The 20,000-nt window shown below is 35.7% G+C and overlaps 1 protein-coding gene across 19 annotated transcripts in view; it reads right to left on the minus strand.

Moving 5' to 3' along the window:
• dnc (phosphodiesterase dunce) overlaps positions 1–20,000 on the minus strand; it is an 878,593-nt gene that overhangs the window by 103,827 nt on the left and 754,766 nt on the right. The window contains exon 1 of one of the 19 annotated variants that reach the window (XM_067105657.1): positions 9,148–11,168. The exons of 17 other annotated variants lie outside the window; for them this stretch is intronic. In XM_067105657.1, the coding sequence (XP_066961758.1) occupies positions 9,148–9,855 (708 nt within the window). In that variant the 5' untranslated portion in view covers positions 9,856–11,168. Of the gene's footprint in view, positions 1–9,147; positions 11,169–20,000 lie in introns of those variants that run through there. One more of the 19 variants, XM_067105659.1, reaches the window with a different exon arrangement.

Genomic DNA, 20,000 nt, shown 5'->3' on the forward strand with positions numbered 1-20,000 from the left:
CAGAAAAAAAAAAATCTTTCGAGCCAGAAATATTGATTTTTTTCCTTTACCAGAAGAAAAACAATTCGAGCGAGAAATATTTATCTTTTCCTTAGCAGATGAAAAAATTTTTCGAGTGAGAAATATTGATTTTTTCCTTTACCAGAAAAAAACATCTTTCTAGCAAGAAATATTTCTTTCTTCATTTACCAGAGGAAAACATCTTTCGAGCAAAAAATATTGATTCCAGAAGAAAAAGATCTTCCGAGAGACATTTGTTTTATCCTTAACCAGAAGAAAAACATCTTTCGAGCGAGAAATATTCATTTTTCCTTTACCAGAAGAAGAAAAGAATCTTTCGAGCGAGAAATATTATTTTTTCCTCTACCAGAAGTAAAACATCTTTCGAGCGAGAAAGATTTATTTTTTTTCTTTAGCAATGACAAACACTTTTCGAGCGAGAAATATTTCTTTCTTCCTTTACCAGAAGAAAAAGATCTTTTTCCTTTACCAGAAGTAAAAACATCTTTGGAGCGAGAAATAATCCTTTATTTTTTCCTTTACTAGAAGTCACGCCCATGGCGTCCGGCCGCCTTCTTCAAACGGTCTGGGCAGTCCACGCGACAACACCTTCTTCTCCAGTTGTGTCAAAGCAAGCACTAAAGCTAATTAATCAACTCGGAGAGCGGGTAGGGGGTACATACAAAACACCAAACGACCAGAGCAAGTGCCAAGTCCGTCAAAACACTTCGTGCACTTTTCAACTGCAATAGATTCCCGACGTAACTGTGCAACGTTTTAATACGTCTATTAGTGGCATGACACACTCAAACGGTGGGGCTGCCACTGTACAAAATAATGCGTCTTATGGCGTGCTAACGTTAAATCCATGAAGATATCAGTGGCAGTCACAAAAATACTTTAATAAGATGTAGGTGGTTTCCGTAAAATACGTCTTACGACGCGCTAACGTAAAACCCACGAAAATATCAGTGACTCGTAAAAATACGCTAATATGAAGTGGTGACGTCACACGCTAAGATACCGGTGGTTTTCGCAAAATTCGTCACATGAAATGGCAATGTCACAGTTGTAAATACGACTGTGACGCTCATAAAAATACGTTATATGAAACGTCTGTCGTAGGAAAATGCGCAATACAGGCATGTATAAAGATGGTCATAGCAAAAATACGGAATGAAATAAGTTGGCACCAAAAAACCGTAAATATAAAATGAGGCAGCCATTGTGAAAATTCATATGACATAGTAATGTAACACACACACACATATATATACCAGGGGCTAATATCAAAACAAATAAGACATGATAACATAGCACACACAAATATAAGGGTATCATTGTCAAAATACATAATGAAGACATAATAAGACATGAAAGTATGGGTGGCTATTGTTAAAATACGTAATGTGACTTTATCAAGTCCCAAACCAACAAAAATAACGGTGACCATTGTCTAAATACGAAATAAGGCTTTATGAGGTCCCAAACCCACAAAAATGTGGATAGTCATTGTTTTTAAAAAACGTAATAATATATTATAAAGTCCCAAACCAAGAAAAATATGAGTGGCCATTGTTAATATACGTAATAAGACCTTATAACGCCACAAACCCCACAAAAATAAGGGTGGCCGTTGTCTAAATACATAATAAGACTTTATAAAGTCCCAAACCCACAATAATATGGGTGGCCTTTCTCTAAATACGTAATAAGACTTTATAAAGTCCCAAACAAAGAAAAATATATGTGGCAGCGTTAAAATACGCAATAAGACTTTTATAAAGTCCCAAACCTCAAAAATTAAGGGTAGCCATTGTCGAAAACACGTAATATGAGAGGGTTACATACACGTTCATCAGAACGGGGGTTACCTTAGTTGCTCACAACGAGGCCTACAGGGATGTAATAAGAGTTATTTTTAAACTCTTGGATAAAGTCTGGTGCTAAGCTGAAGCCAGCAGGTTGTTTTAAGTGTAGTATGAAGCAAGGCGTGGCCTTGGACACACCATTCAGAGGATTATTATTATTATTATATTATTATTATTATTGGAGAAACAAATCCACAGTTATGTATGGGTACATATATTTAAAAAAATCTCTACAGAGTTTTCGGGAATGTGTTTGTGACTGAGGTTGAAAATGGGAATCGAACAGATTCCCGAAAGCTCTTTGTAGAGATTTATTTTAAAATATAAATACCCATACGTAACTGTGGACTTGTTTCTCCATTTCCAGACTCATGCAACTATGAGTATTTTCTAATTATTATTATTATTATTATTATTATTATTATTATTATTATTATTATTATTATTATTTAGCCCTTACGGAGACGTCTTTTGAGAGGAAAGTGAAAATTTCTTTATGGATTAGATGTAACTGACTGGATGTCAAATGTGGCAAAATGTAAACTAAATCAAATATTATCAGTATATTTAAAGAATATGGGAATTTTGCTCAACTGAAACGTCATTTGACACCTTTGTATACCAAGAAAGTAAGAAAAAATGCAATTTTCAAATTTATCAAATTTATCAGAAGTATCTTCAAAAACTCCAATATCTTATTACTTTAATAAAAAAATATCAGATCGTTTAAAAATCATTCCCCCCCATAAGAAAATCAAACATGAGGTAAATGAGTTCAACATAAAAAAATTCAAACATGAAGTACATGAATTAAAAAAAATTCAACTCTCTCTCTCTCTCTCTCTCTCTCTCTGTATACAAAATTATATATATATATATATATATATATATATATATATATATATATATATATATATATATATATATACATACATATACATATACACACACACATATATGTAGACAGCAAACTTTACAAAAAAAAAAAAACTTGTGATCCATACATATAGCATTCCATCACCAATGACCACCTCCCTGCAGATACAAGTCCATGATGCTTTGCTTAGAGAGAGAGAGAGAGAGAGAGAGAGAGAGAGAGAGAGAGAGAGAGAGAGAGAGAGAGAGAGAGATTTCGCAACCGAACTTTACAGTAAAACCACTATCAGGAGGCAACAGTTACACAAAGATGAACAACTTTGAGTCCCTGAAAAAAATGAAACAAGTTTATCTTTCATTTACTTTTTCTTGGAAACCGCCTGAGAGAGAGAGAGAGAGAGAGAGAGAGAGAGAGAGAGAGAGAGAGAGAGAGAGAGAGAAATCCCTCCTCTTGTTAAGAGGTACATAACACTGGCGATTGATGGAACCGAAACAGCCAGAGGCCCTTTTAATTCTCTGACGTCAGAGACTGAAAAGTCATTCATCGGAGTTTGTTTATTTGTTTTTTTCTTCTTTTTATTCTCTCTTCTTCATCGCCGTTACTCAGCCGGAGCAGCGAAGTGACCGCTTAACGCCCTCGAAAACAAACAAAGCCGCACACACACAAACACACACACACACACACGCACACGCACAAGCGAGCACACACAGTGCCAGTTATGTTCCTTGTTTATTTGAGAACGCTAGATGGCCAGAAAGTTCCTAGATAGATGAAAGGTGTTATTCATTGAATGGACTGTATTTATGCACTTAACCTCCCTCAGAACACCTTTCTTAGGAATACACAGGTAACAGGGAATATTTCCCATCTGAAAAACAGTAAATGAATACCAGTTATCCATCAAGAATACGCTGTTGTCACGAAACGCAAACTCACGCACGTACTCTTCGTAATTTTCAAAGAATGGAAATGACGATATTTCGATTCGCGAAGTTAATTTCACGCTGAAATAAGAGAGCAGTTTTTTTTGAGACACTAGAAGTTTTAAGTGATGATATTCAATTAATAAGTCCAATTATGGAATTTTGCTTTGACTCTAAAATTCATGTTTGATTTTCATGTGACATTCACGTGAATTAAATAAAAAACTTGGCGGTTATTATTATTATTATTAAAATAATAATAATAATAATAATAATAATAATAATAATAATAATAATAATAATAGTAATAATAATAATTATTATTATCACTATTGTTATTATTATTTATTATTATTCAGAAGATAAACTCTATTTATATGGAAGAAGCCTACAGGGGCCACTGACTTGAAATTCAAGCCTCTAAAGAATATAATCATTAACTTTTCTGAAAATCAGAATTTTTTGGACTCTGTATATAGGATATAATGGCATCTTTTTATACTACATTAAAAAAATGTGGTTTCTCCCTGAGACTGTACCCCGTGGGGGAAGGGGGTGGGGGGAAGTTGTTAAACCAGGGAGACGGTGAAACCCGTAGGCCATAAACTGGCACTCGGGGGGAATTTCTAAGTCAAACTTATTTATCGTGATTTTCGGTTATCATGGATTCTTCAACTTATCATTGTTTTTCTTTGTATTGTAAAATGTTTGTACTGAATATAATCATATACATACAAGCACATTATATATATATATATATATATATATATATATATATATATATATATATATATATATATATATATATATATATATATATATATACATACATACATGCATACATGACGTGTTTGTACAGAACGAAAATATATGATCAGTTGGATCCGTTCGTCTGATTCGAACAGCCACTTTCACATTCACATTCACATTTAAACATGTCAAGTATCACATACGCGCACGGAAATCACAAGACAACATATACGCACAGGGTAATTGGTTAATTAATTTATGTCTACTAAAACTGGCGTCACACACACAAGGTAATCATACCTGTCGGTTTCCCTGTACAGCAGAAACATCCATCCCCACACAAACCTCCAGAACAGATCATGTTGGTTATTGTTTATGACCAAAAGTAATGACCGTTATTGTTTATGACCATAAATTATGATTGTCATAGTTTACGACCATAAGTAATGACTGTTGTTGCTTACGACCATAAGTAATGATCGTTACTGTTTATGACCATAAATTATGATTGTCATAGTTTATGACCATAAGTAATGACTGTTATTGCTTATGACCATAAGTAATGATTGTTATTGTTTATGACCATAAATTATGATTGTTATTGTTTATGACCATAAGTAATGACTGTTATTGTTTACGACCATAAGTATCGATTGCATTTTTTATTATTTATTATGATTTTTATTGTTTATGACCATATGTAATCATTGCTACTGTTAACGGCAATAAATTATGACTGTATTGTTTATGACAATAGTTATGGTTGTTATTGTTTATAACCATAAGTAATGATTGTTATCGTTTATGACTGTAAGCAATGATTATTACTGTTTATGACCATAAGCTATGCTGTTATTGTTTATGATTATAAGTAATGGCTGCTTGGTTTTATGACCATAAGTAATCACTTCATTGTATATGACCACAAGTAATGATTGTTATTGTTCGCAGCAAGTTAATAAATGTTACAGTTATTGACCATAAATAATGACTGTTATTGTTTATAGCAATAAGATATAATGTCATTTCTTATGAGCCCAAATAATGACTATCATTGGTTATGAAAAATAAGTTATGATTGTTACTGTTTATGACCATAAGTAATTATTGTTATTGTTTATGACCATAAGTTATGATTATTATTGCTTATGACCATAAGTAATGAGTGTTTTTGTTAATGGCAATAAATTTGGATTATTATTGTTTATGACTGTAAGTAATTATTATTATTGTTTGTGACCATAAGTAATGACTTATTGTTTATGGCAATAAGTTTTGATTGCTATTCTTTACGATCATAACCAATTATTGTTATTGTTTATGACCATAAGTAATTACTGTTATTGTTTATGACCATAAATTACGATTGTTATTGCTTATAACAATACGTAATGACTGCATCTAAGTGCCAATATGATCGGACACTGTCTGACACTGTTGCCAAGGAAATTCCTCAACCATGACACCTCGCTATTGCATCATGCCAATCTGGTGATATTGCATGGCTTATTAGAACAGAATGGGGTGGGGGTGAAGTGAGGGGAGGAGAGGGGAGGAGGGGGAAGGGAAGGAGTTTAGCGATGACCTACCTAACTGCCTGATACGTTATTCTGAATCGGACAAGCTTCACTTGGGTGCAAGACCTCGTGTCCCTCTGAAGCTTGGATGGGGTTGTACATAAATCACCATCTGCAACTGGTGACGTACTCGTCATAGGTACAGAGTACAAATACGGAGAGAGAGAGAGAGAGAGAGAGAGAGAGAGAGAGAGAGAGAGAGAGAGAGAGAGAGAGAGAGAGACTTTAATCATGGTGTTTCGAAAGAATGAAATGGGCTCAAAGTGAAATGACGTGCGGCTGTCAATCATAAAACGAAGCTTGAAAAAAAGTTGACCGAGTGTTCAGCTTTAAATTGCGGACGATATGCGTTCAGACAATTACACGCAAATCGACTAACATCAGTAACACTAACCCGAGAGTAAAAGCTGCTGAATTGTTGATCGTGGACAGAACTACGCCCACTGTCGCTCAAAAGCGAGATCTGCTTCATGATAGATAACACATTCGAGCGTGAAAATAACAGACAGAGGAAGTTATGTTGATATTACTCATTCATTCATTCAATAGCTCATGTGATGCATTACTACTCTAATACAATTAAACTTGTACTTTAATATTTTACTTACATTTTTATTCATCTATTAATTTGTTGATTTACCTGTTTTTCTTATAAATGAAATTCCTCTTTCTGTATTTCACATTTCCTTGTGTTACTCCTTTCGAATGAATACCACATTCTTTGGAAGCCTGAACTTCAAGTCAGTGGCTTGTTCCATATGAATAGGGTTCATCTTCTGAATAATAATAATAATAATAATAATAATAATAATAATAATAATAATAATAATTATATAGAATCCACTAGACAAGTTCGCTAGATCAGTTACGGAGTTCTTCCTTCTTAAGTGGCCAAACTCGAACCCACACACGGAAATCGGAGTGAGGTTGCTAGACCCAGCCTTTATACGAGAAAAGGAAAAAGTTTATTTCCTCACATACGTCCGTATACCTGCCGAATTCAGATACGTTTAGCTAACTCGAGTCGATACAGACCTCACATACGTCCGTGTACCTGCCAAATTCAGACGAAATAGACCCGGATCCTCATCACTGGAATATAATGCTCTTAGTTTTTTTTTAATGCATTCAACGTGATCTTGTGAACGTGACCAGATATCGCTTGTGAATGGACAGTAGCACATTACATTAATGAAATGTCATTTACCAATTTAAACATAAGGAACCAAAACAGCCTTGGAATACACACATACATACATACTTGCATACGTCAGCTGAAGCCAAAGGAATAGCTTGAAAAGGGGCACAAAGATGTGTTAATTACACGAAACTACTTGATATTCTGTCGTTTCTTTTCAAGCTTTTCCTGTGGCTTCAGCTGATAAACAACCCACGTGCATATCTTTGTGATTTTTTAGTATACATACATAGAGAGAAAATGTGCTCAAGATCAACTATCTCAAAACACAAGCCCGTAAATAAATAGGTGTAATGTTTCTCCATTTAATTTTCTTTGTTTTTTTATTCTTTGTTTTTTTTATATAACCGGGCATTAGTGAAAGGTAATGTTTCTACATTAAATTTTCTTTATTTTTAATTTTCCCCCTTTTTTTTTACAAACGGACATTAGTGAAAGGTAATGGTTCTACTTTAAATATTCTTTTTTTTTTAAATAATCAGACATTAGTAAAAGATAATATTTCTACATTTAATCTTCTTTATTTTTCAACTTTTTTTTTAAAACAATCGAACATCAGAGAAAGGTAATGTTTCTGCATTAAATATTCTTTACTTTTTAAATAACCAGACATTAGTGAAAGGTAATGTTTCTACATTTAATCTTCTTTATTTTTCATTTATTTTTTAAATAATCAGACAGATTAATGAAAGAGCGATCGGCAAACTTCCCAGGACTGACACTGATGAGCTTCCTCGACGAAGAGAACCTTGGATGTCAAACACATGAATCATTCATGATGGCTCTCACAAGGGTGGTCATCCCGCCTTGTCACTTCCCCTCAGTGCCAAAGTGAGTGGCACTCCGCCCCCTGACATCTTGCTCTAAATTGGGAAGACGTTACGTAATGGTGGACATTTTTTTTCAGGAGTTTAGCTCAGATTTATTGTGTTTTTGTGTGTGTGTGTGTGCATGGACGCCAATCAGGATCGGAATTGTGATTTGTGTGTGTGTGTCTGTGTCCATGGACGCCAATTAAGATCGGAATTGTGTTTTTGTGTGTGTGCATAGAGGCCAATCAAGACCGGAATTATGTTTTTTTGTGTGTGTGCATGGACGCCAATCAAGATCGGAATTGTTTTTTTTTTTTGCGTGCATGGACGCCAATCAAGATCGGAATTGTGTTTTTTTTGTGTGCATGGACGCCAATCAAGATCAGAACGCCAATTAAATCAGGTAGTATTCGAGATTTTTCCAGGAACTTATTACAGATTTATTTTTTTTTTTCGTGTGCATGACGCCAATCGGGAACACCAATTCAGTAAGGTAATATTCAAGATTTTTTTTCAGGAATTTAACGCAGATTTATTGTGTTGTTGTGCAACGACGTCAATCAATATTGTAAAAGACCAATTAAATTATGTAATATTAAAGATTTTTTCCTGGAACTTAATGCAGATTTTTTAATGAGTGTGCAAGTCAGCATGGAAAACCAGTAAACTACATCAAGTATTATTTAAATTTTTTCCAGGAATTTAATGCAAATTTTTGTGAGTGTGTATGTGCAAGAAAGCCAATCAAGTCTGGAAGGCCAACTTTAATCAGGTAATAAAGATTTTTCCAGGAAATTACTGTAGATTTACTGATTTTTTGTGTGTGTGTGTGTGTGTGTGCACGGACACCAGTCAAGATTGTATATCAATTAAATCAGGTAGCTAAAGATGGTTCAAGACATTCATTCTTAAGGTTTGGGTGAAAGACATGGAAGTATTTGAAAGTAACATTGACTGTAGACTTGTTTATTTTATTTATTTATTTATTTTTTTTTTTTTTTACAAAATTCAAGCATCATTAACAGGTGTGAAAATGTGAACCAAAGATTATTATCTAAGGCTGCAATGATGCTGCATAACCCAGACGACCTCTCCCCCCCCCTCCCTTTCCTCTCAAGTTGACCCTTGACCCAACTTACCTTACATGGCTTAAAGATGCCCATTATCACAGACATATCAATGAGACGACGCATCCTTCCTCGCCCGTCCTTGTGACCTGAACGCCGTCCACCACTCCTCGATCCTGAAGACCCGTCCTCGTGTCCTTTGGAGCGCCCCTTCGGGAAGCACCCTGACTCGGCCACGTCAGGAGGGCACTCTCTTTCCCAGGACGGTGCTCGCGATATGCCCGCTCCGCAGGGGCACGTCTGAGTGAACCGGGGGTCAGGCACCCCGTCAGGTAATTCGTGAGTGACGGTCGGACGGTGGTGGCGGTAGGAGACGCGAGAATCCCTCCCTCCATTATGGTAGTTATGGTGATGGTAGTGATGGTGCCCATGGTGGTGGTAATGGTGATGGTAGGGGGACTCGCAGTAGGTGCCTCCGCAGGAGACTAAGTCGGGATGGAAGTTGGCTGCTTCGCGCTGAGGGCTGGCATCTCTGGAAGGCGGCCTGGATGGAGGTCTGGAAGACGGCCTGGAAGAGCCTCTTGAGGGCCCGCGAGATGGACCTCTCGAGGGAGGTTTGGAAGGGCCTGGTCCGCCGCCGCCGGTAGCCACCTCCGGTAGTCCTCTGGAACCTCCCCCGCTACAACCACCACCACCACTATCTCCTCTTCCTCCCCCTCCCCCTCCTCCTCCACTACCACCACCCTTTTCCCGGTGCTTACTCTTCAGTAGGAGCTGCATTCTCCATTCGACAACTGTGAGGGCTTCCAGGCCGGTGGCTATGAAAAGGGGAACGAGGGCTAAGGAATCACAAGACTGGAACCACACACAAAAACACCCGCGGTGTTATTAGGCCTCCATCACATCTTCCAGGCTAAACACATCTTGACAGTAGTACCACTTGCTCATTGCTCCACGCAATGACCAATATCTATCGGCTTGCGTCTCCTTCTCGAAGGGTGACTTCTATCTCCCGAGGACCTTTGCGACGGGTTCCTTCTTCGGAAATGGGTCACTGGGGGGCGAGAACGTTCAAGAATCTCGGCTTATCGCCGACAGGTAACACACTATATGGATTTTCCTCTACGGCGTTTCCTCTGCGCCGAACGTTACATCATATCCAAAGTCACGGCACACCGTCTGTCGGCCATTCTTGGCAGCTGCTGTCACGGGGATGCTTATAATAATCAGGGGAGGATTTATCTATAGGTAATGGCCAGTGGGCTGCCTTACATAAAGAGACCAAATACCCGAAGGAAAAAAACTAAGAAAACTTGATGCTAAGACTTGGGGACAAGAGATATTTGAAAGAGGAGGCGATGATCTTTTCGAAAGTCAATTCGTCCACCGAGGATGCATCGTTGGGATGAGTTCGTTCAACGTGTCGAGATTCGTTGTGCGTTCACCTCTCTAGACACTCGGCGTTCATTCATAAAGGCTCTCTAGATGTATCCTGCTGCTGCTGCGCCTTACACTGGTAAGGAAGGGCGCATGGAAATCCTGACGATATACGGGATGGCGAAGGTTCTCCTCCTGTACTACTTCTGGTTGTTGCTGTTGTTGTTGTTGTTGCTGTTCTTCTTCTTCTTCGTTTTGTGTCTCTCTCACTGCCACCTGCACCACTTGAGTGATACGGATACCATCACCACCACCGCCGCCGTCGCACGCACACACACACACACACACACACAAACACACGCACACGCACACACACACACACACACCTGACGCAAATGTCCCTTCTACCACTCCTCCTTCTTCCTCACAGCCGCAAAAGGGGCGCTGACACCTGCCCAAGCTACAACTACGCCTCCAAGACTTTCCCCTTCAGGTAACGTGACTCTTATCGGAGGGGGATCTTCTTATTCTTCTTCTTCTTCGATTATCTGGTTCGTGAGCGGGACTTCTTCTTCTCCTACTGCTGCTGCAGGGGCGCGCGCGCGTGCAACTGACGAAGGGGCCCTTCGGTGATTGAAGGTTCGTGCGTGCGTATTCGTGAGGCGTCGTGGGAGGACTGTGAGCCGGGCAGCTATTCTACCCTAGTGGCACCGGCGGCGCCCGTCAGGAGGAGAAGAAGAAGCAGGAGGAGGAGGAGGAGGAGGAGGAGGAATAGGGGAGGGAGGGAGGGAGGGAGGGAGGAGCAACGAACATCGATCGGCGCAACACCCTGCTCCTGCTGCCACGAATCCCTCCCCCTCCCTCTCAACTCTCTCTCTCTCTCTCTCTCTCTCTCTCTCACCCGCCAAAACATCATATCCATTCCTTCTTTCCCTCCCTGACATAACCCTATCTGACATTCTTCCCACCTACACCTTAGCTACGAAGTATCATAGCTTAATCATCACTACTATCCTCAACATCATCTCTTGTCATCAGAATCAGCTTCACCTGTGGGTGTCCAGCAGCTAGCTCTCCATGTGACAATTCTCTCTCTCTCTCTCTCTCTCTCTCTCTCTCTCTCTCTCTCTCTCTCTCTCTCTCTCTCTCTCTCTTCTCGGTCGTGGAAGAACATTCAGCATCACCTACTGTAAGTTCATCTCTCCTTCACACCAAGAAGGTGGTACTAGGCCTATGTCACTGACATCTATGTATACGCCTACTTACCTTCCTATATCTCTCTATCTCCCTCTGTTTACATGTTGCTTATTATCTTCCCGTGTAATATCAGGCCTTAAGTCACTAATGTGCGTATAATTCCAAAAGGAATTGACCTACTCTCATTCAGCAGCCAGTAGGACTCACTGTTGTGGCTCCTTTCAGATGATGAGAATCCTTATCTGTTACATTAGGCACTGTCCCTTTTGAATGCCAAATATTCCTGGTCAGAGTCATTTTGGAACTGTTCACTTCATATGAGAAATTCCTGGCCAGTTTCACTTACAGCTATAGTTTCTAACACCAGATCGAAGAAGTCTTACTGGAATCGCAGTTTTATTCATTCAAACAGAAAAATTTATGTTGGAATTACCCCCTCTCTAATTCCAGATCTTGAGTTTCCACTGGAATTGTCAATTTTTGTCAATCCAGACAGAATGGAATAGACCTTTTCATTAATTCCAAAATGAACTTGAAATTAGAAGTAGCAGTTAATATTGCAATTGGTACTTCTAAATTACAATTTACTACAATTGAAGCCAAGTTACTTATCCGTCCCAGAGTCTGTGAACATATGAAAAGTACCATCTAGTGCCGTGTAACGTAACGATTGTACCATTTCTAGAATAATTAGAATTTATCTTTGAACATATGTACCAGCTAGCACCTGGCAACTTAATGACTGTACCATTTCTAGAATACTTAGAATATGTCTGTGAACACATGTACCATCCAGTATCGTGTAACGTTATGACTGTACCATTACTAAAATAGTTATGTCAGTGAAAATGTGCACCATCTAATACCGAGCAACGCGATGACCGTACCATTTCTAAAATACTTAGAATATGTCTGTGAACGTATGCACCATCTGTACCGAGCAACTTAATGAATGTACCATTTCTAGAACAGTATGTTAAATATGTCTGTGAACATACGTACCATTCAGTACCGAGTAAAGTACTGACTGTACCATTTCTAGAATAGTTAGAGGATTAAATTATCCAGACGCATGGTCAAAACAATGCCTGCATTTGCTTCTGAGATGCCCAACTTCAAAAGGACTGACTGAAAGTCAAGTCGATCTCTCGTTACCCTGAAGAACAAGACGACTGTTGTTGCGGATTTCCTCGTGAGCAGAACAACACCTTTGTTGCTCTCTGCCTTCAGTCATTCACTCTGGGTACGAGGGTATGGTATGAAAGGTACCATTGAGCCCTACCCCGAAAAGGTGGCAATGACCGAATACTTATGCCCAAGCAGCCATTCATTCTCTTAGTCCAGGTGAACATGACAATGCCCAATTCCCAAAAAAATAATTTATAATGGCATGCTGATCCAACTGTTAATCAGTCTCATTACTGTGTTCATCAGAGTAAAGCTTTAATGTTGAGAAGATAATTCAGAATGCAGGCATTTAACCAGGCATTACAAGCAAGTAAAGAAGGTGCTATCAATCAGAAAATGGCATTATCGATTATATACATATATATATATGTTATATTATATAATATATATATATATATATATATATATATATATATATATATATATATATATATATATATATATATATATATATATATATATAATTTATATAATTCAAAGAGAGAGAGAGAGAGAGAGAGAGAGAGAGAGAGAGAGAGAGAGAGAGAGAGAGAGAGAGAGAGAGAGATTCCACTCCACATACTTGCTTTCCAATTACAAGAGTGACACATTTAGCATTTGAAATATCCAGCAAGCAAAATTCGGCAGCCCACCCATCCGTGAAATGAAATCATCTACGGTGATTTCTATTACAAAAATGACAAATTCATCATCGTCATCATCTCCATCACCAGTAACCTTTACCAGCACCAACACTATCATCATTATCATCATCATCATCACAATCATCACTATAACTGGGATAACAATTGGGGGAAAATAACTGACCCGACTTCCGTCTCATTTGCGACACACGATTATCTTTTCTCTCTCTCTCTCTCTCTCTCTCTCTCTCTCTCCCTCTCTGGCCTGCCCCCTTTGGGCCCCCTTTCCCTTTTTTTTTTTTTACCTGTAATCAGGTCAGTCAGCGCTATATTGGCACCTTTATTATGACCCGTTTTGAAAGTGCATTTTGTACGTGGATAGACAGTAAATGGGCAATACATTACACACACATATACATATATATATACTGTATATATGTATATATATATATATATATATATATATATATATATATATATATATATATATATATATATATATATATATATATATACACACACACATACACACACACGCATATATATACATATACATACATACACACATATATATAGGTGTGTGTGTACCACACATACATACATATATGTGTATAATATATATATATATATATATATATATATATATATATATATATATATATATATATATATATATATATATATATATATATATATATATATATACACTGTATATAAGCAAGACCAGTCTCTCCCACATTCATCCTTCAAGGATTTAACGAATGAACCACCTGTGCAAAATACTTCCCAAAGCATAATAGACTGCATTACGTACCACACATTCTTCCGGAATTTGTACAAATAAAATGTAAGCGTACGGACAGACTACGAATGCCCTTATTCATTCCGTTGCCGGTTGTGAAGGTACTGATAACAACAGAACATGCAACCTTCTGTCCTAAAAAATGTAAAAAAAAATCCCCCCTGCACTAAATGGAGCTATACACCTTAAGAGGGTGTAATACAACACACTAAAGGATTTTAGATCCCAGAGAGAGAGAGAGAGAGAGAGAGAGAGAGAGAGAGAGAGAGAGAGAGAGAGAGAGAGAGAGAGAGAGAGAGAGAGACTTCGTTTCTGTTGACAGATGAGGCGGTTAAGATACATTTTCCAAAGGGACATCCACGCTAGTATAAAATATCTCATAAACACATGTCTGCAACTTGTTGCATACATACCACAAACAGGCAGAGAACAAGTCAACGACCTTAAGCGGAGATCGAACCTTACGCAAATGTTGGATAATTGTATGAAGCACTGTTTAGAATTACCAACAAGTCGTTGACTTGTATTCAACCTATTTATGGTATGTTTGCGACAAGAAGCCGACTGTTTATGGCATGTTTAACTGCAGCGTGGATGCACCCTGACACCAAAATACTCAATGGTTATTTTTGTAATTCTTGATTAATTCTTTCACTCGTCACATCACGAAAATTTTTTCTCATTTGTATATACAGATATGCATAAATATATGTATGTATATATATAATGTATATATATATGTATATATATATATATATATATATATATATATATATATATATATATATATATATATATATATATATATATATATATATATATATATATATATATATATATATATATATATATATATATATATATATATATATATATATATCTTTTGTCAGATTCAGCACTCGATATTTCCCACTTCAACCGATGACACTTACAATCAACCTGTTTCACTTGTAAGATTCAGGTTTCGTTTCTTCTCTCGTTTAGCATGGCAGAAGTCAATTTCGTCTTGAAGCAGAATATCAAGATTAGTATCCACTTTCATCTGAAATACTCGTAGTAATTTTAATAAGTTTTCAAACTGAATTTATTTCCCGATCTTTTGAAATACGTCTCAATATGTTTCCCATCTTATTTTTGTAAACACAATTCAAACTTAATGTGTTCTCCATCTCATTTCTATAATGAAAATTCAACTATTCAGCTCAAAATATACTTACTTATTCACTTGAAAAAAATTAATTTTTATTAGGTTTAAACCAAAATTAACTTCACTCTCTGCTACAACTTAGGAATACTTATTGATTTTCTAATATAATACATCAATAAAATATTATTTATTTGCGACTACAACTCAAAATATCTCTTATTTTTCAAGCTCAAAATTGGACTGTTGAAAATTTCACTGCTTCATTTTCACTTGCAAATCCGAAATTCAGGAACTCTCGTCATTTTTCAAAATCCAATTTTTAATTTTTCGCTTTGAAAACATGATTTTCCGAACTGATTACTCAATTTATCCGAAAATTTCGTTCTTTTCAAAACAATCCACTCTGCCATTTGTCACTCTCGATTTTAGCCCATGCCGAAATCTTCACTGCTTCGTTTGACGCCATGAAAACTTGATTTACGAAATCTCTGCTTCATTTGTCACTTTCAAAATTGGTTATCTATAAATCCTTTCATTTGTCACTCTGACAATTTAGATTTCCGAATTCCTCTCCGCTTCATTTGTAACGCTCAAAGTTGGCTTTGCAACGGCACTTTCATTTGCATGATTCCAAGTGGCTTTCCATACTCATTTTCGTTTCATTTGCACTTCACCAAAAACTTCTCCGTCTGGCATGAATCAAATAACTCTTAAAAAAAAAAAAAAAAATTCACAGATTGTGGACTCAAAAGTTTAAACTCTTTCTTTAAACGATAGGGTGACATAAAATTTTCTTCCGTGTCAACACAAATTAACACAAGATTCAAAACATACTTGTTTTCCATTTTATGATCCAAAACTATTTTATACTTTCATTTGAGTAACTTACAAAAACTTGAAAAATAACATTTAGGTATCATATCATTACCTTATTTAATTTCGTAACACTCGATTCAAAACAGACTTTTTTCCAGTTTATGATCCAAAACGATTTTATACCTTCTTTTAAGTAACTTACAAAAACTTGAAAAATAACATTTACATATCAGTCAATTTCATAACCATCACAAGAGTATGGACTTAATGTTTTTAAAATACAACACTGATTTTTCAATAACCTGTAGGATCCAGTTAGGTCTTCAGAAGCTATAGATTGACGTAACACCATTTTTAATAAGAGAAATAGTATTTAATTTTTGCTGATATAACTTTACACAGTTTATAGTTATTTCACGCTAGACATTCTTTCATTTCATCAAGAACAACAAGAGCATTCTAGCTTTGATTTTCAATGAATTAACACAATTTAACCAAGTGTTTTCAAGAAAATTTTTGTCTTTAGTATTCAAAACCATTTCTTGCACTTTCAAGATGTTTTCTTTTTGTTTCTATAAACCAACACCACTTACCATTTCATTGCTTCTAGGAGTTCAAAATTTAAACAATTCTTTTGAAAAAAAAAAAAATGTCATAACATCTCACTTTCAGTTTTAAGACAAATTATATTTTACTTCTGTTACACTGATCAAATTTATAAATTTTAGCACTTTCGACCTCTTCTATTTCTTTCCACAGAAACACTGGGAAGTTCGAGGGACTAGGAAACTCGGAAATATTTCAATCTGTCACACAATTATACTGTATATGTATAAGAACACAAGCATTTTATTATACATACATTATATTTACATATATATATATATATATATATATATATATATATATATATATACATATTTATTTATATGTATATATATATATATATATATAAATATATATATATATATATATATATATACATATATATATATATTTTATATATATATATATATATATATATATATATATATATATATATATATATATATATATATAATATATGTGTGTGTGTGTGTGTATGTGCATAATAGGGTTTACTTTATCTATTTTTCATCCCACAGAAATACAAGTTAAAATAAGAACGTCCCCACCGACCAGTTAATCATTCAAGATCGCCATTTTTATATGATAATAATTAAATTTAAAACTTGCTGACGTTGTTATTTCAAACGACGCATAATTATCTCTTCTTCAAAGGCCGAATTATCTCTTCTGCAAAAAGCTGAATTATCTCTTCTTCAAAAGGCAGAATTATCTCTCCTGCAAAAAGCGGGATTATCTCTTCTGCAAAAGGCAGAATGACCTCTCCTTCAAAACGCGGGATTATCCCTGCTTCAAAAGTTAGAATTATCTCTCCTTCAAAACTCGAAATTACCTCTTCTTCAAAAGGCGAAATTATCTCTCCCCCATAAGGCAGAATTATCTCTTCTTCAAAAGGCGGTATCGCTGGGGGATGTTTTGTGGCATCTTGACGTCAAACTATGATGCAAGGAGTAATACTGATGACTGATTTATTTACTACAACTTGGCGTGGGACTGACTTATGTCAACGACACAGCATTAGCCTTTCAGCTATGAACACGTTCCAAGTAAAAACTTCGATAATAAATTTCACTCACATTAAAACATCTGTAACAGCTGCTGTTGCATAACTGAGTAGTCCTGTATATTTATATTGATAATACGTAAAGCATATTCTGGAAAGCAAGAGGGCTTGAAAATCTAACGTGTCAGCCTAAAAGACCGTCATGAACCTTCGTATTTATCATAACATTTGTTTTTCTGCCCGCAACTTGCTCGCTAATCAGGGTTTCAGGATACGTTTACATTTGCTTTTTTTTTTTGTTTATCAATTTCTAATATCGGAAGCCGATAAAACGTCAAATCATTCTGGAAATTCCCTTCTCCCCACGATAATCTTAGTCGCGTTCATTCATCAAGCAAATGAAACACACCGATCTACATGTTATGATTAATTCTGGAATGACAATAATTTACAAACTAACTCACCTGAATAGCAGCCAAAATTTAATGACCTTCATAGGAGGAGTTGTAAGTGAAAAGAGTAAAATACTTCCGCGCCCTTCAGGGGCAAGAGTTTGCGTACACTGGGTAAAATTTGGTGTATGGCGAGGTGGAGGCTTAGGTAAACGGACTTACTATTCCACGTTACTTATCCCATGAGTTAATGGCCTAATGACCTTCTTTGAGGTCAGTTCTCTTGACGGTAAGTGTAAATCATTGTACGGTATCCCTTCTAAATACATATGAAGCTTTCAAACAAATATATATATATATATATATATATATATATATATATATATATATATATATATATATATATATATATATATATATATATATATATATATATATATATATATTATATTACACATTACCACCTGTGGTAATGTGTGACAAATGAATCACGTGCAAAAGTGATTAATCATCATATTCATACATACATACATATATATATATAATATATATTTATAAATATACCGTATATACATACATACATACATACATACATACATACAGTATGTGTATAGAATCTACTGGTCATTTTTACCAAATACGTATGTAATTGAAGTAACCAGTTAAGAGGTACATACACACACACACATACATACATTCATACATACAGACATAATCTTGGTAATTCGTTAATTCAAAAGTTTATTAATGTTCGGACCAGTTCAGAGCAAATTATTATCACGATGGGTAAAAAGATAATTTTCTCCTCAACTACGTTCGTTAAATATCTCATACCAGTCAATCCCCACGTGACTAAAACAAAATAAAAATACAATTCATCGATTATACAATTATCAGTGCGAGTTTTCAACATCGGTCACCAAGCGAATTATCAGATGTGATGGTCGACCTGCGATGCTGACTGAGGCATATCTCAAACCTTAAGAATTGAAGAAGATAAAGAAAATATGTAAAATATCTCAAACCATAAAAATTGAAGATAAGGAAAATATGTAAAACACTCATCGAATAAGCATCTAATCTCACAGATTGTTTTGATAATCGAGATGACTCACACTACGGTTTCAACTGTCCACTTACCCACTTGGAAATGTTAAGTGATTAACAATAGTTAAAATAAAAAAAAACTTTTATATCATTTCCGATTAAATGACCCAAAACGTGCCCGAGGCAAATCGCTGTGACCCCCTTCTTACCCTTAATACCTTTTGCTAAGTTACTAACTACAACTTCCCTTTTTAGAACAGAAGCATTTAATTCAGTATTGTATACACGCACACTACAAGCAGTTCCGAAAAACAATGTAAAACCGCTAATACCGATATGATTTACTGATTAACTAATCTTCATTAGTATATACAGTTTTTTAACATAATATATACATACATATATAACTATAAAACATAATATATATATATATATATATATATATATATATATATATATATATATATATATATATATATATATATACATACACATGTATATACATACATACATACATACATACATACATATATATATACATACATACATATAAAATATATAAAAGTGCATACACACACACACTGACGAAATAACATCGAATCCTCAGACGTTATGCCTACCACCAAACTTCAATAACATCAGTACTCACGTAACAAGCAGGCAAAACTCAGGTGACAACGAGAAGAACATTACCTGAAATGAAAGAGAAAGAAAGAGATTAGTCAGG

This window comes from Macrobrachium rosenbergii, chromosome 6, assembly GCF_040412425.1.
Source record: "Macrobrachium rosenbergii isolate ZJJX-2024 chromosome 6, ASM4041242v1, whole genome shotgun sequence".
NCBI lineage: Eukaryota > Metazoa > Arthropoda > Malacostraca > Decapoda > Palaemonidae > Macrobrachium > Macrobrachium rosenbergii.